Source organism: Meriones unguiculatus, chromosome 7 (assembly GCF_030254825.1).
Source record: "Meriones unguiculatus strain TT.TT164.6M chromosome 7, Bangor_MerUng_6.1, whole genome shotgun sequence".
Taxonomy (NCBI): domain Eukaryota; kingdom Metazoa; phylum Chordata; class Mammalia; order Rodentia; family Muridae; genus Meriones; species Meriones unguiculatus.
In genome coordinates this window covers 113,097,683-113,122,974 of record NC_083355.1, presented here as the reverse complement: position 1 = coordinate 113,122,974, position 25,292 = coordinate 113,097,683, and the positions used below count along the sequence as shown (strand labels likewise).

The 25,292-nt window shown below is 50.6% G+C and overlaps 1 protein-coding gene and 1 long non-coding RNA gene across 10 annotated transcripts in view; one reads left to right on the top strand and one right to left on the bottom strand.

Annotated features, from left to right (window-relative positions):
• Nucleotides 1-25,292, bottom strand: part of Eml1 (EMAP like 1) — a 153,754-nt gene that overhangs the window by 116,982 nt on the left and 11,480 nt on the right. For 5 of the 9 annotated variants that reach the window (XM_060388152.1, XM_060388157.1, XM_060388158.1 and 2 more), the window contains exons 1-2: nt 623-663; nt 391-464 (exon numbers count right to left, since the gene is read on the bottom strand). The exons of 2 other annotated variants lie outside the window; for them this stretch is intronic. In XM_060388152.1, coding sequence (XP_060244135.1) covers nt 391-464; nt 623-648 — 100 coding nt within the window. In that variant the 5' untranslated portion in view covers nt 649-663. Of the gene's footprint in view, nt 1-390; nt 465-622; nt 751-25,292 lie in introns of those variants that run through there. 2 more of the 9 variants (XM_060388149.1, XM_060388156.1) reach the window with 2 other exon arrangements.
• LOC132655299 (uncharacterized) lies at nt 425-8,914 on the top strand. The gene is made up of 3 exons (XR_009593079.1): nt 425-589; nt 2,815-2,957; nt 6,664-8,914. It is a non-coding gene; the product is annotated as an uncharacterized LOC132655299 (long non-coding RNA).

The window sequence follows — 25,292 nt, the reverse complement described above, 5'->3', positions numbered from 1 at the left end:
TCATGGCCAACCAGAACCCATAGCTGAGACTGGGTCCTGCTGGGTTCCAAGAGTGTCTAAGAATACCTGGTGAGGAGTGTGGACAGGGATGAAGGCTATGGTCACCAGCCCTCCCATCTCTGTGACCAGAGCCATCCTGAGAACTGGGGAGGGTCCCCTGGCCCCAGAATTCTCACCTTCTGCTCTGCCATCCCACACCCTCTTGCTCACTGCTAACACACTCTGTTCTTCCTCCTATTCTGGCTCCCCTAGAGCCATGCCAGGGGTGCTTCTCCTGACCAGGTTCTTCCTGCCTTCTCCAAGCACAGTTCAGAGGTCCCCACACCAGCCCAGCCCCCCAGCCCCCACACAAGTCCAGACTGAGGGTGGGAGTTACGCATAGATGCTCACCCAACCTTCTCGGAGCAGAAGAAAGGCACCAAGCCCTGTGTGAGCCACCCGGCTGTCCCTCCTCCAAGGGGAGCCTGGAGGCAGAGCAGACAATGAGCAGACTGTGTGCATCTCATGTCCCTCCTGGCCGTCAGTAAAGCTATCCATTACGCAGGCTCTAATGGGACCCGAAGACCCCCAGGACTGTTCCAGAAACAGGGTAGGGTCTTGGGCGGGTGGGGCGGGCAGTCACCTCAGCCAGCCGGCTCCTCTTCCCATCCAGGCTCCTGCTCTCTGCCACAAGACCCTGTGTGTCTGGGAGGTGGTAAGTAGGGCAGATGGGCCTGCCTCAGGGGCCAGCTGCACTTAGTGAAATGAGCTCTGTGGCCTGGGAATTGTGCAGAGCAGAGAGGACTCTGGAAGTGAGGCCCCGTGCCTCTGCAGGAAGAGTTACCCTGGGGAAATCTGGAACCCCTTTGTTTTCCGTGGCTTAGTCCTGAGCAATGCTCCCCCTCCATGGACCTGATGCAGAGACTCTGGAAGCTTCTCCTAGGCTGCTGGCCGGGTGGGGGCTCCTGGTGCCTGTCCATGATGTCGTGAGGGACACATGTGGTAAGCTTGTCAAGAAAGGAAAAGTGTTTCATTCAGGGGCTTGGACTCCCTTTGAGTTTGTTTATCTGGCATTTGAAATGACAAAATAAACTTCCTTGGGCCAGCAAGATGGCCCAGCAGGTAAAGGCACCTGCTGCTAAGCCTGACAAACCTGTACCCACAAGGAAGAGAGACCTGGCTCCCACAAGCTATCCTCTAACTTCTACACGTGCGTTATGGCAAAAGTGCACAAGTGTGCACACACACATACACACACACCAACACACACACACACACTCTAAATAAATGCAATGTAATAAAACTTTTAAAATAATAACCTTTCATTTAGGAAACCATGGCTAGAGGTGGCAGGCACCATTACTGCATGCCCATGTTTAAACAGCAAAATAAGGAGCTGGCAGCCTTTTGTCCTCTCTGAATGAATATGTGTGTGTGTATGTGTGTGTGTGTGTGTGTGTGTGTGTGAGAGAGAGAGAGAGAGAGAGAGAGAGAGAGAGAGAGAGAGAGAGAATATGTGTGGGGAAATCAAGATATTACGAAAGTCTTTGGATTGTCCCAGTTGAGGAATGAACCCGGAGTGAGTTTGGGCTCTGCTCATTATAGGCCCCAGAGGAAGGTGGGGTATGGGCAACACAGTGGAACACCCTGTTTCCGGGACAGCCCATGACCATTCTGCACCCAGCGTGCTTGGAATGCGAAGCCTTCTGGGCCATGGGTGGGGAGGGGAGACAGGGCATTTTATTCATTCAGTGAGGGCCTCGTTAGGAGCACCTGCCCCTTGTCCATCAAGCTGCAGAGAGCCATGGGTCACACACAGGTTGTGACCCACTAATGGCCCATAAAATCCATTTAGCAGAGACTGAAGGCACCAGCTACTGTGCGAAATACGTGGAACTGAGCAGAAAAATATCAGACTAGACCCAGGAAGACAGGCAGAAACGTGAAGTCAGAGGCCTTTGTACCGCTTCTGCTGTGAACAAGTGCATCCACAGGTACCCTCAGGATTCCAGACTCTGGACCAAATAATAAGGGAACACCCCAAGCCCCAATCTAGGGCTCAGTGAACATCTGGGAAGAGGGAACAGCTGGAGAATGGGAACAGCGCACTGTAGCGCTGTCTCCTGGCCAGCGCATCCATGAATTCTCAGAAACTGCTTCTCTGCACCAGACCTGTATGAGAGGGGGTCTGCCAACATTCCCGCACGGACAGGAAGGGTGCCCTAAGGCCTCAGCCCCCCATGAGGAACTATGGGCAGGTAACTGTGGCTGCGGAGGAGAGGACATCATTTTCTTCAGTGGTGTAGCCATGCGTGAGACACCTGTGTTTTGAAAAACACCCTCCCTCTCCTGTGTTCATGCAGGCAACCCTGCTTAACACTGAGTCACAAAAACAAAACAACAAAGCAAAAAACCAACCAAGCAAACAACACCCACCACTACCACAGAACAGCATTAAAGCTGGAACAGGAATTGATGGAAAGAGGAGGTTCAATGGAAGTAGGAGGGGGTCAGAGGGAGTAATGGGGCTGTGAAAATGATCAAAATGAGCAAAATGTGTGTTTATCAAATAATAAATTTTAAGAAAATTTTGAGGCACACAGGTGTGCCTTTAATCCCAGCACTCAGGAGGCAGAGGCATGTGGATTTCTGAGTTCAAGGCCAGTCAGGGATATAGAGAGAAAGCCTGTCTCAAAAAACACCCTCAAAATGAAGAAAGAAATATCTGAGGATCAGCCTACACATAATGAATCATTTTTGAGACTTTTTCTTAAGGCCGTTTGTGGCATGATGCAACTAAAATTTCAAGAGATGATCTGCTGTCCTTCCATCCAGTGGAACCAGGAGAAGGAGGTGGAGCCAGGCGAATGAAGAGCCAGGGGAAGGAGGAGGAGCCTGGAGGAAGAGGATTTGCTAGGAGAAGGAGAGGTGATCCAAGAAAGGGTGGAGCCAGAGAAGCACAGCCCCAGGTCCTGAGGGTGAGTCCTGCTAGGTCCTCTGGCAGATCCCCAGATCACACACATTCTGACACAAATTAAAATCTTAACCAAGATGTGAGCCCCAACCCACCACAGAGGTCAGAGTCTGAAGTTTAAGCCTAACCAAGTTAAACTAAGAAAAAACTTCAACACTTGAGGCTGGAAAGATGGCTCAGCAGCCAAGACCACTCTTTGCTCCTTCAGAAGACCCAGGTTCACAATAGCCTGTCTAGTGCTAGGGCTCCAACACCCTCCCCAGGCCTCTGCAAGTACCCACATATGTGGCATTCTCTCTCTCTGTTCCTGTTTCTCTGTCTTTCCTTATCTCTGTCTTTCTCTGTATCTCTGTCTCTGCCTCTCTCTGTGTGTCTCTGTACCTCTGTTTCTCTGTCTCTCTTCCTCTCTTCCCACTCTTTCCCTCCTCTCTCTGCAGAAAAATGCAACTCAGTTTTAAGGGAGAATTCAAGCGGCACACACGTATCCTAAAATGACCCAGATACTGGGTTATTTGACAAAAATTTTAAAGTAGCTATTATAACAAATGTTCTCAGTAACGATAAAGAAAATATGCTCTAATCAATGTGAATATAATACAGCTCAACCAAAAAGTACAAAATGCAAAAGTGAACTAGTTGTCATCATTGTTCATAATAGCCCAAAAGTGGAAAAAATCTAAATACCTACCATCTGGTGAATGGGTGAACGAAATGTATTGTGTCCACGCAATGGAGTATTGCTCAGCCATAAAGATGAAGTATGGATATAAGCTACAACCTGGGCGAAGTTTAAGCATTACGTAAAATAGAAGGAGGCAGACACGAAACCCTTCTTGGAGCCTGACTCCCTTTTGGGGCATGGCACAGTTCAGATGTTCTTCGTACTTGAGAAGTGTGAACACTCTGCTCCTGTAGCTGCTTTGAGAGGCTGTGGAGCCTTCCGGGCATGGGCTACGCTCGCAGATACAAGGCCTTAGGGTTTGTGGCCTTAGCTCTAGCTCCTGGCCTCCTGATCCTCTGAGATGTGTTAGGCCACAATACCAGGAGTACAGCCTCCGTGCCTTCTCTGTGATAATACACTGTGTTTCCTTTAACCAGAATAAACCTCTCTTCTTTTTTTAAATTCCATTTAATTTTATTAATTACACTTTATTCACTTTGTATCCCCCCATAAGCCCCTTTCTCCTCCCCTCCCGGCCCCACCCTCCCTCTCCCTTCTTCACGCATGCCCCTCCCCAAGTCCACTGATAAGGGAAGGTCCTCCTCTCCTTCCTTCTGATCTTAGTCTATCAGATCACATCAGGAATGGCTGCATTGTCATCTTCTGTGGCCTGGTAAGGCTGTTCCCCTCTCAGGGGGAGGTGATCAAAGAGCAGGCCAATCAGATTATGTCAGAGGCAGTCCCTGTTCCCATTACTATGTAACTCACTTGGACACTAAACTGCCATGGGCTACATCTGTGCAGGGGTTCTAGGTTATCTCCATGCCTAGTACTTGGTTGGAGTATGAGTCTCTGGGAAGACCCCTGTGTTCAAATTTTCTGGTTCTGTTGCTCTTCTTGTGGGGTTCTTGTCCTCTCCAGATCTTACTATTTCCCACTTCTTACATAAGATTCCATGCACTCTGCCCAACTCTGGCCATAAGTCTCAGCATCTGCTTTGATAGTCTGCAGGGCAGAGCCTTTCAGAGGCCCTCTGTGGCAGGTTCCTAGGTTGTTTCCTGTTTTCTTCTTCTGATGTCCATCCTCTTTGCCTTTCGGGATGGGGATTGAGCATTTTAGTCAGGGTCCTCTCTCTTGATTAGTTTCTTTAGATGTACAGATTTTAGCATAAACCTCTCTTCTTTTAAGGTACTTTTACTGGCTATTTTGTCCTACTGAGAGGGAAGGCTAACTCACACCTGAATACACAGGGCCATTGAGAACAGCAAATCCATAAAGACTTGAGATGAGCTGGTGGATGCCAGGAGTAGGAAGTGAGTGGCTGACCACCAGAGTGCTTTTCTGTTTAGGGTTAATGAGATGTTTTGAACTGAAATATTGATATAACTCTAGGAACAGACTAAGTGCCATTGATTTGAATTCTTATATAGAATCGTGTGAACATAGCAAAATTGCAGTGTCTGAAGTCAAAGGAAGCCCTGGATAGACCCCACATCAATGAAAATGACAGCAAGCCAGAAGAGAGATGAGTAAAAGGTGTGGAATCAGAAAGAAAAGGAGAGGAGAGGGAGGGGCAGAAGGAAGGGAAAAGGGGAAGGGAGAGAAAGGGGAGGAGTAGAGAAGATGAGGGACAGAAAGGGAGGGAGAGGAGAAACAAAGTATAGGTGCTGTTTCAACTCAACAGACAGAGCAAAGAGCAAATTGAGTGAAGGTGGAGGGAGAGGTGGGAAGGTTTCAGAATAGTAGAGGAGGAAGAAAGGAATTGTGGGAAACGTGTTGGGGGTGGATCTGGATCAAGGAGTGAAGCCCATGTCCTCTGAATCAGACACGATGGCATGAATGCCAGTGTCCCTCCCACTCCCTGGCTGGCTTCCCTGTCTTCACATTTAGATTGAGGACTTTAAGCTGCTTGGACCCAAGTCTGATTCCCCATAACCCAGGTAAAAAACAATGAGAAGTCAGTCATAGGCCTGTGCCTATAACCCCAACGCTGCAGAGGCAGGCCCAGAGGCTTGCTAACTGGCCAGCCTAGCTAGCCTGGTGAGGTCCCAACCAATGGGATACCTTGTCTCAAAACAAAACAACAAAAAATGTGGGTAGTGACTGAGGACTGACACCTGAGGGTATTAAATGATAGCAAACATGCAGGCACATTCAGAATAAGTAAGTAAATTCAGTGTTGCCGCTTTAATGCTCTGAGCAAAGCTGTGCACCAAAGCCAGGTGTAGCTGGGGCTCTCCCAAGTTCTTTCCTGCAGTTTTGAAGTTTTGAAGTCTCCTCTTCCAAGGCAGTGCCATCAACTCCACAGTACTGAAACAACCCTCCCTAGACACCACCTCTCTGGCTTAGACTCTGCAAGCCTTTTGAGTTCTCACCCCATGACACAGAAGGTTTTTTCTGCCACTTGGCCCCACCTGTGACCCACCCTTAGGCCCTTGTGCGGGCTTTCTTTAACACGGGGCTGAGACGACCAAACTTCCTCACTACTAAGACAAGCCTTTTCCTTGTCCAGTGTCAGAATGGATCTTACACCAAATGCACACCTACAGAGATGACTGTCCCTATCCTCACCCAAGACACAGTTACTGGGAACCCTAAAGTGTATCCTCAAATCAGGGTGATCCAGCCCCTGCCTGATGCAGTTGTCTGGCCCCTACCCCTAGCCTGGTGCCAACTGGACTTGGCAAGCATGTCCTGGACCCAAATTCAAACCCAAGAATTTCTTTACTTCTGTCTGTACAGTCATGTGTGTGTGGCCCAATGGAAGCCTCAGAATAAATTTAAAGTGGAGTTCTTGTCACGTAGGATGCCACAGGTGTGTGTGTGTGTGTGTGTGTGTGTGTGAGTGTGTGTGTGTGCATGCGCGTGTGCGCATGTGAGAGCAAGTGAATGAGCAGAGGGAAGCCATAAGGAAGAAAGAAAACAACAGTAAAGCGAGACCAAGCCTCCTTTACCACTACTTTGATTTTGTGTTATTTTGAGAAAGACTATCATTTGCAAACATCCTGCATTTTCTCAGCTGATTCCCATTCTCCATCCTGGTTCACAGGGAAAGGAACTGAGGTGCAGAAAGGGTGCCTCACCCAACAAAAATGACTGGAAAGTACTGGAACCAGGCCCAGCTACCAGGCAGGGGTCCTGCCTTGCCATCCCGCTCAGCTGTAGCAAGATCCGCTACAGAACCTCTCTTGTTTGCACTCTAAACTCAGAGCCCACTTTCTGCTGAAGTCCAAGCTTGGCTGTGGAAATATGAAGTAAACTCTGAAGTTTCTCTCCAGGCCTTCTTCTCGCACGGTCACCATGGTGATGGGAAAATATTATGCACTGGAGGAATTATGGGAATATGAATCAGCAGAAGCAGGGAGAGAGACCTCTGGAAAGTGGGGACTCCCAGGGGACGTGCTGCCTTTTCAAAGTAAACCCCTGAGATGATGGATTGCCCTTCGCTTCCTGGAGGAGCCGGCACCAGGCTCACCGCATTAGTGGCTGCCCTGCTCGCTCCATGCAAATGCTTCTTACAAGAAAAGCCATGGCCATTTATTAGCGCGATTGCTGCTTGGCAACACAGAGTTATGGAAATCTGCTGGCTCCATTAAATTTTAAACATCACTCCTTGCCAAGGGAAACAAATTATTGATGTTGAGTTGGGTGGACATTTAATGTTGTCTAGTAGAATCCCAGTGGTGAAGAGTTGAAGCCTGGTTTGGGGGGCAGGGGAAGTTCCAGAGCAGGAGTTGTTGGGATGGAATGGCCAGCAGAAGCCGTGGCTGATAAACCCTTCCCCAAAGCTTCTAGCTAAGTGTGATTTTTAAGTTATCAGTTGAGTTCCTCAGAGTAATTAAAACTAAAAGTCTAATATGAACCAGAAATTCCACTTCCAGATACATACCCAAAAGAACTAGAATCAGGCGTGCAAACAGATTTCCCACGTGTGTTCACAGTAACTCCACAGTAGCCAAAGGTGGGAACTGCCCAAGTACCTAGCCATTGAGGAAGAGTGGGCACAGCCATCTGGCCTGTGCACGAGGGAAATCTAGGGAGCCTTGGCAGATCCTGGCAGCATTTGCTGCAACACAAATGAACCCTAAGATGGCACACTTTGAGTAAAAGGTGACATATTCACACGGTTAAAGTCAAGGACAGAAAGTAGGATACTAATTACCAGAGACTGGGTGTTGAAGGGATGGGTGGTTGTTGTTTAAAGGGGTCAGAGTTCACACTTCTGCAAAATGAACTCAGTTCTGGAAAGCCGTGGTAAGAATGATTATATACCAGTGAGAAATTTCTTACTCACACTAAGCTTATTTCCGCTGTGTACTCAAAAATGGTTAAGCTAGCCAGTGTCGTTATGCATTTTACCTCACTAAGAAACTACTAATCAAGGCTGAGGATGTAGCTCAGTTTGGAGAATATGTGCTTCCATACAAAAGGCCCTGGGTTTGATCCCTAACACCACGTAAACTGGGAGTAGTGGTGCCTGCCTGTTTGAGGTCAGCCTGGGCTACATCAGATGCTGTTTCAAAAACAGGTGGGGAGGGTGAAAAGGGAACTGCCAATAGAGAAACATAACACAGTCGTTCAGACATCGCTATGCACGTCTATACACGGGCTTGGACCCACTTCCAGCTAGGTCACAGATCTTTCAAGCAACATTTGGTCAAAAGGCTTGGTGGTGTTGGGGAAGCATTTCATCAAGAAGTCATCAACGCTGCTTTAAAAATGTACCAGTCAGTGTAAAAGTAACTTGCATTTGCCTGATTCAATTGTAACCTTTGCCTAGCCCTGAGAGCGTCTAGCCTCGGTACAATCTAACCTAGGCCTGGAATGTTTTCAGCCTCTGAGACTTACTGCTGAATAAGCTCACCCTTTCTTGTTTTTACTGAGCTCTGGGCTGGCTGGTTCAACTCAGCTGTTCTGGCTCAAAGTCCTCTTCCCATAGACTTATTCAATCTGGATTTTCTCTTGGCCTCTGAGTTGCTCTGCTTGGCCTCAAACTAACTCCAGCAATCTGCTCTAACCTTCTGGCTTCTTCTTATTCTGTGGCTCATTCCGTCTTCACCTGCATTCTTTTTCTGCAACCTGACTTTCTATTACTGTCCCAGTAAAACTGTTCCCTTCTTCTGTATTGTCTCTTAAGCAGCTTCCCTTTCTTCTCTTCTCGTTAGAGTTGGGCATATCCTTCCTATTTTGCCAAGTCTGTCTCTGATTCCTCGCTGTTTTTGTCACTCAAATAGATAACACTTTCAAACATGGGTTCTTCTTTCTACAAAGTAACTTTAATTTTATTGTTTGGTATTAAAGGTGTGTACCACCACATCTATATCTAAGCTTTTCTTTACCTGAAACTTGCTCTATACCAGGCTGGCCTTAAACTCAGATCTGCTGGCCTCTGTCTCCTGGATTAAAGTCTTGTTTGTATTCCAGCCAGATCACAGGGACCTAGAAGGTCTTTGGATGTGATCTCTTGCCCAGCAGCCATGTTCTGAATTAATATTCCTCTACAAATTGGGCTGGAGAGATGGCTCAGAGGTTAAGAGTGCTAGCTGTTCTTCCAAAGGTCCTGAGTTCAATTCCCAGCAACCACATGTCAGCTTATAACCATCTATGATGAGATCTGGTGCCCTTTTCTGGCATGTTCACATACATTATATACAATATATATATATATATATATATATATGGGCATGGTGATACATGGCTTTAACCCCAGTACTCCGGAAGCAGAGGCTGGAGGATCTCTATGAATTTAATGCCAGACAGAGCTACATAGTAAGTCCTTGTCTTACACACAAAGACACACACACACACAGAACTCAAAATGGCAAGAGTCTTCTGAAGCCTCAAAGCCTGTCCCCAGTAACATAATTCCTCCAGTTTGAAGCTTGTTAAGTATGCTAAGGACAACCCAAGGGCAGGAGCCCTCAACCAGCCCCAATGCTAAAAGCAAACACCCATCCTGAGACCGCGGCTGCACAGAATGGTCTTCAACTAACTGAAACCAAGACTAGCAGTGACAGTGTGGTTCATTACTTCTTTCTTGGTTGGTTCTGCCCTCAGCAATCTTACCATTCTGGGAAGCATGCAGTTTCCACACCTACCTCAGTAAAAGCCTGGATGGACACAGACACCAGACATTGGGTTTTTCGCCCTTTCTACTATACCAACTTAATTCAAGGCATACCCACCTCCCCTCTTATTCTTTCCCATGGCTTTATTCTTTGGGGATGTGTTGTAAGGAGGCATCCCTAATCTTGGGCCCAAGGTGTGTCTCTATTCTCCAAGCACAGTACCTGGGCCTAAGAGAGCACACCCTGCATTTTCTGTGACTCACGTGGCAGTTTATGCCTGCTCCATCTTGCCACAGTGACCGTCTCCCTCTCTGCCCTCAGCAGCACATCCTATGTCCCTCCAGGAATCTACCCTGACCCTCCTCAGCCCTCATCTATCCACCACTCCCCGTGCTCCACAAGGCGGGGGTGTCATGAAAGTGCTACAGAATGCCTTGGTGCTCAAAGCCTGTTGCTTGGATCAGCCGCATCTGCTGGCCCCGGGAGCTGATCGGCAGGCCAGCAGGTCAGGATTTCTCCAGAATAATTGGATGCACCAAAGTCTGCAAGGCGCGCCAGACGTTAAACACAGCCTGGAAGTCACCTCAGTTTTGGTTCTGTTGGCTCTAACGGATTCCAGGCTCCCCTCCCCCATGGGACTGATTTCCTTTGGAGCTTTGCTCCAGGCTGCTGGACCATCTTGCTTCACTGGAAGAGAGAACCAAGTCCTGGGACCCCATCCCTCTGCCTTGGTTCTTAGTCAGTGCAGCAAGGTGAGCCTAGCATCCTGGGACTGGGCCTGTACCCTGCTCAGCCTCCCTCCTGGTGTTCTGCTCTCTTTTATTTTCCTCTCCCTCACGTTTCCCCTAGCAGCTGGCCTCTGGGGTTCACATTATGGACACAGCCCCCTTCATATCCATAATTGTTCTCTAGGAGCTGGGCTCTGAGGCTCTTGTGTACACACCACCTTCATGGCCACACATGTACTTCAGGGCAGAACACAGGACAGGCACATGTGGTCATTTCTCTTTGACTTCACCATGGGACATCTACCAGCTCTTTTTTTTTTAAATAAGCATTTGTGTTTTCCCCAAGAGACCAGTCCTTTCAGACTGGTCCAGAGGCAACGCTGCCAGGTCTTCTGATATAGAAGCGGTACACTCTATCAGTGGTTCTCGATGCTGCGACCCTTCAGTATGGTTTAATATGGTAGCGACCCAACCATACCATTATTTTCATTGCTAATTCATGACTGTAGTTGCATTACTGCTGTGAATCAGAATGTAAACATCTGTTTTCCGATGGCCTTAGGCGGCCCCTGTGAAAGGGTTTGAGACCCACAGGTTGAGAGCCATGGCTCTAGAGCTTAGGTAATGCCATGGCTCACCCTCTTCCCTCCTTAAGACTCATGCTCTTAGCCAGAGGACTCTCTTGTTCTCAGGAGGCCTGAGAAAGGCTCCCCTAGAACTCCATGTGACAACCCAGCTGTTCTTGTCACAGTGAGGGCAGTGTGGCTCAAGAGACAACCTAGAAGCTCTGAAGCCAGACAGAAGGGAACTCAGAGCACACAGCCCTGGCTTCCTGCACCCTACCCAGAGATGGGGCACACACAGCCCTAGCCAGGAGGTTTGGGGGCTCAGCTCTGAGGCAGAGTTTGCCTCACCTCTCCTGGACCCAGAAGCTCTGATGTATCTGGCTTTCTGGTAGGCAGATTTAACAGCCATATCATGGCATGGACCAGGGAGAGTCTGAGGGTCTCACGCAAGACCCGTCAGTATTCATTCATTCATTCATTCATTCATTTATTTATTTATTATGGCCGTTCAGTGGGGCAGCCAATGTTCTGCTTTCCCTGGGGGAAAGGACCAAGTGGGTACACTTGTAACCAAGTGGCCACAGTTGACAGTGGAGACTCTTCTGAGCCAGTGCCTAACGCCCTAACATGAAGAGCCTGGACTGTTGGCCTAGGTGGTGAGCAGAGGAGGGAAGCCTGGGAGAGGCAGAGTCATGGAGCTAGAATCCTGTGGGAAGTTGCTTGGCTTCTCTGTGCTGGGGGCCTGTGCCTGGCTGTAAATGTCAGGGAGGACGGCAAACCCATGGGTGCGGTGCTATCAGGAAGGGATGGGTGAGGCAGAGAGGGTCTGCAAGGACGTAAGCCCAAGCTACCTTGCTCAATGGTCGTGTGGGGGTCACAGAAAGCATTGGGGAGAAGAAGAATGCCACACGGCAAACAAGCAGCCATAAGAACTGCCCATCTGCCCTGCCCCTCTCCTTTACAGCCCTCCCTTCCCCACTCCAGGCTGCCTCCCCTCCAGCACTCTCTGACAGAAGTAAGAAACCACGGGTGGCCCTGACATCCAAGCTGGGCCCACAGCACCCTCCATCCCCTCAGGAGCCCCAATCCTCAGCAGCCAACCATCCTCTCCTTCCATGGCAGAATGGAGTATGGGGGTGCCGTGAGGCAGACTCCTCCCAGCATCTCTCCTATCCTGACAGCCTGCCCTTTGCCACCCAGGCACGTGCTTACTTCGCACAGGTGCTGTGAGAGAAGAGGCTGAGGAACAGGCTGTCCATGGTAAAATCACTCAGACAACCTCACAGCTGAGCCTTGGACGGTGGTCAGGAAGGATAGCACATGTCCTGGGGATCTCTCAAGCACTTTGTGGGTGTTTCTTCAGACACTCCTGGGGTTGACGATGAGGAACTCTACCATGAGTGCTTGCCGAGGTCTGCGCTGTCATCAGGACTTCCTCCTGGGCGTACTATCCTAGAAGAAGCTACTGGGTCTTTGTCTCTTCTGTTGCTAGCTTCCAACTAGAAACCGCCTTGAGTCTGCTGCTGCGACCACAGTTGCCTGAGGAAGTGTGTGTGTGTCAAATGCGTACACTCTTAGATCTGTCTCTCTACCCACGTTCCACATGCCCCTCTACACACACATGTGAACACACTGTACCCAGGGATGTTACTCAGCCCTGGTTCATGCTCTGGTTTTTAAATAGACTGCATGCCCAAATGTTCCTGTCACCCGTGTGGTAGAATAGAGTCCACCGACAGGCCACTGGGGCTCTTCTCTAAGAGTGGATTAAGATGGCTCTCGGAAGAGGCAGCCATGAAAAGAAAAAGCCTTGCTAGGTGTGGGGGCGCACACCTTTAAGCCTGGCACTTATGAGGCAGAGGCAGGCAGCTCTCTAAGAGTTTGAGGCCAGCCTGGTCTACACAGGGAGTTCCAGGACAGCCAGGACTACACAGTGAGTCTCAAAAATACAAAAGAAAGCAAGCCAACAAACAAATACTAAAAACCAACCTGTTTCTATTGACATTTTAGACTGTTTTGTTATTTAATACAAACAAACTGACTTGACCCAGAAATGATTCAACCAAATCCATCTACAAACTTAAGCATTCTTCCTCAGACACAGAGAGGGAGAGAGAAAGATGGAGAGAGAGAGATAAGTAGAGATAGAGAGGGGTAAAGAGAGAAGAGAGTTTTCCTCAGATCTTTCTGTGTTAATAGTGGGATACTTTATAATACTAAACATGACAGCAAAAAGCAAAACCAAAGTACAAGTTTCGTCACTCCCTAGACTCTTTGGTTTCCTATGTCTGTCTCTCCATCTGTCCATCCATCTGTCTGTCTGTCCGTCCATGGTCCATGTGTGTATGTGCACACACACGCCTGCCATTACGATGCTTTTTGCCACGTCTTTAGAAAATCATTGTTACAACAAACTCCAGGACTTTCATTAGCCACAGAGAATGGATGGAGCCTTCAAACACAACCCTACCTCCCGACGAGACCTTAGCAGCAGACAGTTCATCAGCAACTCATGTGAGCTCAGCGGCTCTAGGTCTTTACCAACATGTGCTGTCATCATTACAAAGAGCAAAACTAAGCTAACGTCAGAAGCCAAGCGTGTTCGCCCTGGGATGGGGCGACTGGTGGAAAATGAGGGGCTTCCGGCACTGTGGTATTTTTTCTTTTCTGATAGATTCCATAATGTAGAGGTTTAAAACTAGTGTGTTCCTTTCGAGAATTTCATACATGTATACAATGCACTTTCATCATGTTCACCCTCCACACTCCTCCTGCTCCTCCAACTCCTTAGCTCTCCCCCCTACCACAGCCCCCTCCCAACTTCACGTCCTCTTTGCTTCTTCTTTATAACACAGTGAATCCAGTTTGCACACCTCATGTGTACATTGTGTGGGACCATCTACTAGGGCACTGGCAACCTACCATGGGCCACACCCATGAAGGAAACTCCCTCCCCCAGCAGCCATCAGGGGCCCACAGCTTCTGGGCTAGGGGCGGGGCCTCTTAAGCCCCTCCCTGTTGGCTGGCAGCTCTCGTGGAGCCTTCCCCCACCAGGTGAGCTCACTTGGTGAAATCCATGAAGCTCTAACACTGACCATCACCAGCTCTAACACCAACACTCCGTGTGCTGTAATTTTTTAAAGTTTACGAGATAAATAAATTTAGAAACAACCCAGCCGGGTCACTGCTATTATTGTCACTGTGAGACAGAGGAAGACGTTGGCAGTCAAGGTCACCGTCTGGTTCAAGGCTCCCTTGTGGAGCGGATTTATATAAAGTTCTGTCTGTCCAGCATGATCAGAATGTGTCATTTCTCCCTCCATGTCTTTCTCTGATTGTCGTTGGTTTTCCTGTCATGTCACCTCCACAGGCTAAGCTGGGTGCTGGACCACGTGACCATCAAATCGTCTGAGTTTCTTGCCTGTTTTAACTGACATAGGTCACTTTCTGTGCTCATCCTGTGGCCTCCCTGTCACTTCCTTGCCCAAGCTAGCGGTGACTGTGGCTGTGGTCAATATGCCTCCTGTCCAAACTCACTCTGGGCAGCTTGGCTGTGTTGGAAGAGGGCAGCCAGGCCCAGTGATCCAACGGAGACTGCCAGCCAGGGTTTGACACCTACCCCCCTGCTCCATCCACCTGCCTTCCTCTGGGTCACTCAAAAGTGTGCTGCCTGCCGAGCCCTCGATACCTGACAAAAATCAATCAAAATCCTACCACGGCAATCTCCCGTGTGAATGGTTTTAGGTCAGTGGTGTCACATTGACTTGGAGCTGAGTTAGTGTTTGCAAAAACTCTTTGGTGGTGGTCGGGTGGGAAGAAAACACTCAGGAGCCTTGTCAATGTTTATTTGCGCTCTGGCCCTGTCTACAGCTTCTTATTTCCTTTCTCCCTGCCTCCTGGTGGCTCCTTGGCTTTGCTTGGCTTTATGGGAGCAGAAGGGAAATCCACACAGGAGGGTGGTGAGGGTCCATGTTTGAGCCCACCTTTACACTTGCTGACTGAGCATGGGATCCTAGCTGCCCAGCCACGCGATAGGTTAGTGAGGCACACTCTGGTCCAGAGAGAAGTTCACTTGCACTAAGTCTAGCACTGGAGGCTCTCACACGAGTTTGGGGACGAGGATGGCTCCCAGGTTGTCTTCAGGGTCCCTTAGGGAGAACAGGGCTATTGTATATACTATAGGAGGCCAGGTCGAGGAAGGACCAGGCAGTAGTGGTCACTGGTTACCAAGGAGACATGGTAGAGGGAGGTGAAAAGTCACATCCTCTGAACTCTCAAACAGACTGCTTAGTAAGGCTGACGTGACAGAAGGGGACAGTTGCATGCAGAGAGCCTCCTTGTTTGACTTAGGTTCCATAGTCCTTATGACTATAAGTAACAACAGAGCCGCATGTGGCTATGACAGTGAGGGAAGGAAATGGGAGGAGCCCTTTGATGGACAGATCCCAAGTGCAGGGTCTGTAGCTGCTTTCATTCTTCTTCTCTCGGCTTAACTAATCGTCTGGAGAGATCTGGCTCCTTACCCATGTTTGGAAGCCCCCCACCCCCCACTAGAGAGCTCTGAGCCCAATCCTTGGCTCTTAATCCCAGAGGACAGGTAGCATCTGGAGGCAGCTTTCTGAAATCCTGCTGTGGAAGAAGAAGCCCAAAGCTGGGTTTCTAAATGAGACAGTCCTGTCCTCCCCTCTCTGGGCACAGCCTGGTTTGTACGTACTGGACCAGGTCTCTCCAGGTTCCTGGGGGGGTTGAATGAAAGGAGAGCTGAGTGCCCACACCCACAATGGTGAATAGCAGTGCCGGTGTTGAAGCCACCCAGGAGACTTACAAAGAACTGAGACCTGACACCTGGGCCTGCACTCCCAATAGAACCGTAAAAGTCAGTGAAATGCAGAAAGATGAGCAGGAAGAGAAAGGCCCAACTGTGGAGTGCCACACCCCCACCACGCATGCCACACAGCCAACACAGTCGAATACTGTCCTGTCTGTGTGCTTCGGTACCTTTGACTTAAAATATGAAAGGACAGAGGAAGGCAGAGGTCCGACTGCTGGCCCCTCTCCCAGCCACAGGCATGTGCATTAGGAGAATCTGATCATTTCCCTCTGATACTGCTAGAACCTGGGCCTCACCCTGACATGGTGCCTGGATGCCTCTACCAGAGAAGCTCTACTTTGGAGACCATGTAAATCACACATCTCAGTAGCAGCTGTGACCCGTGGGTTGCTGTGAGATCAAGTGATTAGATACAGGTATGATACTGGCACCCATGGCCTTCAGTGTAGCCACAGCCAAGGAAAGCCCACCGGCTTCAGAAGCCAGAGTCCAGGCCTTACTTAACACGCTCCTCAAGTCCATTGTGATGGCAGGGATGGAGGAAGGGATGGGCTCATGAGTGAGCCTTCTGTCGCCTGGGGCTAAAAATCATTCAGCCCTGCTCAGCCTCTCCCAGAGAAGACACAGAATGCATAATTGATGACCAGCCTATGCATATTCATGAGCGCATTGCCTTCCAAGGCCAGTTGCCACTGTGAAGGCTCCTTGCATAATGAACCAGTGTGAGTGTGACCAGCCTCAGAGAGACCCCCAGTCCTCAGCATCACGTTTGGGCTCAGAAACTCATTTTGAAGAAAATTCCCCAAAGTGTGCCTGCCTGTGTTAAAATGTGGGAGATCCAAAGAGTGAAGCTTCCCCTGTGGGCCTTGGACCCCTAAGGCTATCCAAACTGGGGGCTCAAGAGCAGCATTTGCGGGGGAGGGATGCTGAGCCTCTCCTCCCAAAGCAACCCTCATGATGATGGGTGGAATTCCATGTTCTTCGTGGTAACAGAGCCTGAAAATAAGCCCTGTTCAGCCTCAGATACCACAGCACCCACCAAGGGCACCACCTCAGTCTCTCCACCATCCAGATGACTGAGGCTCTCAGCCTCTCTGAGATGTTCTTGTTTGAGACTGGAGTGAGTCCCTCTCTGTGCTGCTGCTAGAGTTCAAAAGTGGGGGTTTCCTCTTAGTGTCCTTGAACATATATAAGTCTCAGTCAGTAGGACCCTTTGGCTCTGGAGAAATAGAGCAGCGTTACCATTGGCCATGCCAGGCAGTGTGCCTGGAGCTTCTAAATAGTGGAGCATGGGCGACATCTGCACAGCAGTTGCGCACGAGGCTGGCACACTGTCAAAGGTTTCTTTCTTGGAACGCTCTGGACCTTATCTGTTGAGACAGGGTCTCTCCCTGAAACTACAGCTTACTGGTTGGCTAGGCTGGATGACCAACCAGTTCCAGGAATCTGCTGACACCCCCCACCCCCTTCTTCCCTAAATCCAGCATCGGGGGTAGTGAGTGTGCCACGTTTTTACATGTTTTTACTGTGGCTCCAAACATGGGTCCTTCCTTGTACCTGCCTAAGTTTCTTTCCTTCTTGCTCCTAGGAAGAGAGGGAGAGAGAGAGGGAGGGAGAGAGAGAGAGAGAGAGAGAGAGAGAGAGAGAGAGAGAGCTACCCTGTAGGTTCTTCTTTCTTTAGGAGACAAACATTCACAAACACTGTTAAGTCCACAGTCTATCGAGAAAGCTTCGTGGCTGTGGATGCACTAGCACCGGTTGAATTTGGCTTCGGGAGTGGAAGAAACCTAAAAGTTTTCCCAAACTAGTCACAACCCAATTAAAACCTTACACATGGGACCCAAGACAATGATTCACAGGGTGTTCCATCTGCTGAGTCTCACTACAAGCGTTTCACATGTGATTCGACTCTGAATTTCTTCTCATTAAATGCTAAACAGCAGACTTCCCAGCCCAGTGAAAGAACATGTTGAAAACCCTTGTGGCCTGTGAGCGTGTGTGAGAATTCTCCATGTGTGTGTGCACGAGCGGGTATTTGTGCACATTCGTGTGAATTCCTCCTCATCTGTGTACACTCGTCTCTGAGGGTTGTGTTCATGGATCCAGTTTCATTGACCTGTGCTGAGCCTCAGGCCCCCGCTGGTTTGAGGAACCAGTGCTGCGAAATCCTCTAGCGTTCTTTCGCATGCTCATTTCACACAGGGGTCTGCAAATCCCGCAGCTAGTCCGGCTTGTACGAGTACATGCCTGAGCATTCATGTGGGCACAAGCATGCCCATACCTGATGTGGACGAGCACCACCATACGTGTGTCTCTGGGCATGCAGACTCTGGTAGGACCTTGAGGAAGCGACTTGCAAGGGGAATGGAGTCTCCACCAAAGGTTGGAAAGGGCCAGGGAGAGGGCCCTTGCCTGTCTGGGCTCAGTCCCCTGCTCCCATCAAGTGGGAAGGGAGACCCAACTCCTTTAAGATGTTCTCTGACCTCCACACATGGAGGTCAGGACCAGCACCCCTACAAGTGGACACACATGCTACAAAATAAACAAACATTTTAAATCATTTCTAGAAATGAAGTGCCCAACGGCACTTGAGACAGACAGCCTCTGACATTAGACTCTCCACTCCAGAATGTGTCCCTTCCGTCATTACTCTTTTGGTACAGGGTCTCATCATGCTGTCCACGAGAGCCTTGAATTCTAAGGGTCAAGAGGTCTTCCTAGTTCATCCTCATAGTAGTTGGGACTAAGCTGGCATCACACCTGGCTTCAATGTGATTTTTTTAACAAGCTCCCTAGACCAGTCATCTTCAATGCTTCAGGTTTGTTCTGGGAAAGGCAAGGAAGCAGGCGCTCTTCAGAAACGTGCTTAGGATTTTTACACAGATTAAAACTACATAACCAACCACTTTGTGTTCTTACATTCTGACTCCCAGGGGCCACAAACCACCAGGAATCTGAGGGTAATGATGAGCTGCTAACCCCAGGAAGTCCAGCCACAGGCCTCCCTCAGCCTGGGACCGGGCCTCCAGCCAGCCAGTGACTCACAACGGGGCTGGACGGAGTGGCCTGACTGGTCATCCTTCTCTCTCCCACAACCCCGTATCAGGGCCAGGCAGGGACTGCCAGCCTGTGATTTCTTCCTTGATGTGGTCATACTGCTTGACTCTTCTACCCCAGCACCCCTCAGATCAGATGTGATTGGCACCGTGTGGTACCCCCAGGGCCCTGATGCCATTGGGGGTTGTCATTCCTGGCAGCATAGGCAGGGACTTTTGGTACGCAAATCTAGGACCCAAACATGCTGACAGGCTCCTTGGTACGCCAAGCTGTCCCCAGCACAACTCCATTCCCTGATTCTTTGTTCCTAGAAACCATCCCAGGGCCAAGATGGTCCTTGTAGGCAGCACGGTAACAGGCGAGGGTTAGGGTGTCATTCCGGCACTTGCCAGAGGACGACTGCACAGCTAAGTCTCCTCATCACTGCAACATCCTGTGCCGAGCACAGTTCAGCGCTGAGCCCTTTCTCTGCTTCCACTTGGTCTTCACGGGTGACCAGTTCACACCCACCGCCAGGCGCCTATCCTGCATCTGGCATTGCACCAACTCTCTCCCAGCTCGCCACAACCACTGCGGGTATTGCCGACGAGAATAGGAGGCCCAAGGTCACAGCCTGCGGGATCAGAGATGTAGCTCCGCGGTGTGGCTTCAGGGTAACCCTCAGTAGAGACACCTCACCCAGCCCTCAGCTGCTGCGGACCTCAGACTCTCAGGCTGCCCAAGGCTGCCTCTCTCTGCTTCACCCCCTCCTCAGCTCACAACACAGAAGGGCGACTGGGAATCCAGTGCCAACCTCGTCTATATTATTCATGCCTCCCTTCGGCTGCCAGCAGGGACCTGGCCCAGAGGCTCTGCTTTGCCAGGAAAGATAAGGAGCCAACACCTGACTTGGCTTGTGTGGTCCCTCCTGTTCCCGAAAGGAGGGTGACAAAGGCCTGTTGTTCCTGGCCCTGTGCAGGAAGCGCGACCTCCTCCTCCTCGGGAAAGGGAGATCGGCCATTAGTGAGATTGCAGCCGGTTAGATTTACAGCTTTCTTCCACCTGTCCCTTCCTGCAAAGGCCTAGAGGCGGGTGCCTGCTGGCTCAGAGGGCACAGGGGTTTGACGGGCCCCTCCTGCATACTGGGGTTCATATGCATGGCCGGGGGAAGTCTAGACAGAAATTTTTGGAGTAGGTATTACAGATCCCAAGTGCCAGGTAGGGAGACTGAGGCTGGTGAGGCTGCACAACTGGCCAGTGAATCAGCCAGCTCTGCCCAGGCTGGGCTATGCCAAACTGAGTCATCTGTCCACGAAAAAGAATTAGGAAAGAGTGAGTTCATGCCCACCCACGCCTCTGTCCTGAATACAGTCCAGTCAAATGGAAGTCCACAGCAAAGAGCAAAAATGCAAAGCCACCAAAGGGAGCCCTAAAGGTCATGCTATGGCCATTGCCCTTCCTCCTTCTTCTGTACAAGAAAGCAGGCAGGCCACAGCTAGAAGTCTGACAGAGCACCCAGGGCCCACAAGGACTCCGGTCCAGAATCACGCATGGCCCTGTGGTGTGGCAGGAGGCAGGGTTGCGAGATGGGGGCTCCCCCAGGGTGGTGATGCTGCGGCCTGCCATGGAGCTACAGCTACGCCATGTCTCCAGGGGTGGCAGGCAGGAATGCCTGGACACCAAGGAACAGGGTCACGCCCTGGGATTCCCCGCCCCCAGGCTTGGGGCACTTTAGAGACTCCATTTTGGCTTCCCTCCCACTTACAAGCCAGGCCGCAGAAGTCCAGAGAAAGGATGTTGTTACTCAGGGAGGCCCTAGTGTGGCAGGGAGGCTAAGGAGGGCCTCCGACACTGACCTCATAGGGATACTTAATAGAGAGCTCTGTGGCCTGCCCCCTACCCCCCACAGCCCTGCAACTGAACCTTGGCAGCCCCACTGCCCATCACACCCTTCAGTGTCCTTGTCTAAAAACACCATCCACAGCCGGGGTGAGGGGTGCTGTGTACCAGCAAAGGGCCTTGCAGGGGACTCCTCATTCTAGGAACTTCCTGAAAGGCTTTGGAGGAACAGGAACGATCAAGGGGTGGACTTCACAATTCTGAACCTACTGTGTGCCAGGCGCGGGGAGAGCGGGAGACTCAGACCCTACCACTCAGGCACTGTCATCTAGTAGGGGACAGCAGACAGGAGCCACAGATGCAGATTCTCAGGGGCTATCACAAAGGAGGACTCCCCCCACCATCAGGAAAGGAGAAAGCAGAGGGAAGAAGAGCTAGCCTGGGGTAACCCGGCAGCCCAGCAAGAAGGGCCTTCGCTGGCCACAGCCAGGAGATGAGAACTGTCTGTCGGCCCCAGCTGCTTGAACAGTTCCATGTCCCTTACCTGCTGCCGTAAGAGGACACCCTGGCCACCCCGGCCACCCCATGGAGAAAGGCGGAAGCAGGCCCGTGTGCAGCGCGCTGTCCTCATTTTATATGGGCTGCACCCCAGCCCAGGTGGCCCCCTCACAATTAAAACTGGCCTTCCCACGTCAGCTAATGGAATCGAGATAATCCTTCACAGGCGTGCTTAGAGGCCCATTTCCCAGCTGATTCCAGGTTCTGTCAAGTCGACAGCTGACCCTAGCGGTCACAGAGGGCGAGGAGCAGGGCTGGGCCTGAGGCTTTAGAAGTTCCTGAAGAGAGGCAGAGCATGAGAGGAGTGTGCCAGGCTCGAGGGATCATGCTTAACACCAGTGGAGAATTCCCCCTTGAAGACTCTAGCCTCTGAAGTGTCACAAACTGGGCTGGGCTGGGCATGCCCCTGGGAGCACTGGGGTGTGTGTGTGTGTGTGTGTGTGTGTGTGTGTGTGGACCCCCCTCTATCTGTGATGAGCTCACTCATGTACTTCCTGCTTCCTTCTCATGATTATCCTGAGACAGGCCTCCAGATACAAGCAGGGAAACTGAGGCTTAGGTTCAGTCAGAGGCCACAAGTGACAGAGCTGGGAGGCAAAGCCAGGACTGTCTGTGCTCTCTGTGTCTCTCTGCCTTTCAGCTTCCTGGAGTGCGATGTTAAAGCTCATCTCTTTATTTAGTCTTAACTCTTTTAAAACACTATTTGAAAAGGTGCAATTTTTTAATTTAACTGTTTTATTATTATGAGGGGGGTGTCACAGTGGGTGCACATGGAGGTCAAGAGGGTTCCAAGAATCAAACTCAAGTCTTTACCCATTTACATAGCTCAGGAGCCCTAAAATGTGAATTTTAACGTACTGTGCGTTCTTGTGTATGTGCGTGTATGTGTATGTATAAGTATGTTGTATGGAGGCCTGAGGCTGACATGAGGTGTCTTTCTCTATGGCTCCCCACCTGTTTTTTTGAGGCGGGGTCACTCACCAAGCCCGGAGCTGGGATGGTGGCCAGCCAGCTACAGCACTCTTCCTGCGTCCGGCTTCCCAGAGCTGGGATTACAGTTTGGTCTCCATGCCCAGCTTTCCACATAGGTTCTGGGGACCCAACTCATGTCCTCATGCTTATGGAGTGAGCACATTACTGAGTTGTCTCCTTGGTCCCTAAAATGTGTGTTGTTTTGTTTTAAGGGCAGCAGCTGCTACCCTTCCTGGAACCAGGCCTGTGCATCCTCTCCCACAGACCCTGCTTTCTCAGGGCTGTAAATCAACCCCTCTAAAGAGGACCCAGGGGTAGGGAAGACAGAGACAATTGCCTCTAGCAAGCAGCAGTTCACAGGCCATCCAGGGTTCAGGCTCCAGAGGCTGCAGGGCGGCAGAATCCCAGCCCTGAGGTCACACTGCCGGCTAGGGGCCTCTTTCTTTCTCTGCGCCTCAGGTCAACCTCTGCACTAAACTGCCTCAGATGCTTCCTACTTCAAGGGCCTGACCTTTCGGGGAGGGTGGGAATGTAGAGGGCAGAGCTGTTAGTGGCCAGCAAAAAGCATTTATACTGGGTCCCTCCATGTTGGTAGGGCGCTGGGTTCCAGGTACCCCACAGTCTCTCACATGAATCAGGGTAGTGTTGTTAAAGAGCCCACACTCCGTCTTCCTTGCTGCCTGAGTCATCCCCAAGTTGTTTCTAACACTCAATACAATGTGAATGTTAGGCGAAAGTGTCCTATAGTAACCACAACAAAGCGTCGCTAACTGTTCAGAGCAGTCTGGATGCCAGCAAGGCTGAGGCTGAGAACGTGGGGCCTGCAGACTTGGAGGCCAGTTGTGCTTCTCTCATTCCAAACAGTCCAGGTCATTTACCTCAGATGGTTTTTGTTTTAGATACTGTCTTGTCCAGTTTGGCCTTGAACTCCTGGGCCCAAGAAAATACTCCTGCCTCAGTCTTCTGAGTAACTGGGACTACAGGCCTCACTGTACCCAGCCACCCAGGAATTTCTTGGTTCTTCATTCACCAAAGCTTTCCTGAGATGGGGGTGTGGGTTCTGTTGATAGACCCTGCCTCAATCGATAATGCAGAAAGGAGCTGAAGAAGACTCTCAACTTTGGCTTCAGGCCTCTGCCTACATGCTTACATGTGCACCCACACGTGTGAACACATACATACACTATATATATGTATACATGTGTACATATATACACACAAAAAATAAAGAAAAGAAAAATGTTTCCAAATGTAGAAACATCCCCTATGTGCCCAAAGAAGAACTAAAAAGACTCTGCTGCAGTGTGGGGGGATGTGGGGTAGAACCAGGGTGAGGATGCCCTTCAGCTACGAGGGAGAGTGGGAGGAGAGGCAGCCAGAAGGAAGGAGTGTCGTGGGCAAGGAGGGGCTGCTGTCTCCGGGACAATGCCACCTAGGGAAGAAGGTGAGCTCCCTCTGGATATCTTCCTGGGTCCCCAGCCATAGCCTTAGGGAAACTGCAACTGTGTTAGCTTCCCTAGTGGGCTCTGTCCCAGGATGGCTCAGGAAAGAGGAGGCAGGCACAGAAACAAGCTGGGGAGGGGCCCATCGGAGCTGCAGGGTACATGGGCAGGCTTCTCCCCTGAGGCAGATGGCCTGTAACAGGTGGGTCTGAACGCTGGGACATTAACTCCAGACCCCAGCCTCAGAACTTCGGGAAGTTTCCTCTCTGTCCTCCATTCGCTGTAGTCTGACACAGGGCCACAGCCAATCCATGCAAGGGTAAGAGGTGCGGAAGCAGTGAGGAGGAAGGTCGATTCTGGGGTCTGAATCTACCTGATGCCTGCAGGCTCCGTGAAAGGCTGGCTGTTTGTCTCCGGCTTCATGGTGCTCATGCTATCTGCATCCCACAGCTCCTTCTGGGATAAGGCTGGCACGGAAACATTCAGCAAACATTTATTGACCGTCTGCCTTGGTGGTGGTGGTGGGGTGACTTCATCTGGGACCCCTTTCTGATTTTCCCCTCTCCTTTCTGTTTCTCCTGAGACCCTGTCTCAACAGGTCACACATATAAAACGGGGCGCCCTGGTTTTAGGGGCTCTGATCTAAAAGGACCCAGTTCTCCAGCTCTGTTTTTGAGTAGACCATCTGCTAAGACATCGTACTGGTGACAGAAGCAGCTGGAGGGAAGAAAGCTTCATTTGCTTGCTGAGAGGGTATAGTCCATAACAGAGGGAGAGCAGAAGCTAGACCGCTCACAGCCATGGCAACAAGAGCCTAAGGTGGCTTGCTCACATCTTGGTCGATCACTAAGGGGACAAGAAGCCGGGACTAGATTTTAACCCTCAAGGTAACCTCCTTCTTCTGGCTAGGCCCCACCCTCATAAGACTTCCCAAAGTGATGCCAACCATCTGGAGAGCAAGCATTAGGGTGTAAGCGCCTATACGAACCGTTCACCTCTCAACCAAAGCAGATGGCATCAGCCTCACCTTGCACACAAGACAACTGTCGACAGAGGTCATAGGTCACACGGCAGAACTCAAGTGCTAAGGCCAGTCTGGTTCCTCCATCCTGCCCCCTTCCCTATTTTCCACCTGTGGCCCTTTTGGCCCAGAATACAGTACCAGGACAGAGAATGAGCCTGGCACTGAGTCTGCAGCTGTATCTACGAACATCTGGCTCAGGGCCAGGAGTTCTGCCTAGGGTATCACTTTCCCTTCAACTGAATAGACTCAGTGAATGCCCAGGCCCCCCTCAGAGACTCTCCTCCCTGCCTGGTTCCGTTCCCTGGAGCCTCCTAATAAGCTTGCTGTTCCCATGTGGATTGGTTTCCACTGTGACAGGCTCCACCTGGCTCAGGTTACGGCTACACAATCAGCCCGCCCAACACAGGGTACAGCTGCCCATCCTCACAGGAGGGAGGGTGCTCCTGGTTACAGAGCCCTCCGGCGAGCAGCACAAGTGTAGCAAGTCCCCGGGTGGCCAAACTATTTATAAGAAGGACACACCAGCTCCCCTTGTCAGATGCCTGGTGCCAGCCAGGCCCGTCGGCATTCCGCCGGGGAGTGTCTGTCTTGGCCTGCCCATCCACAGTCTGGCA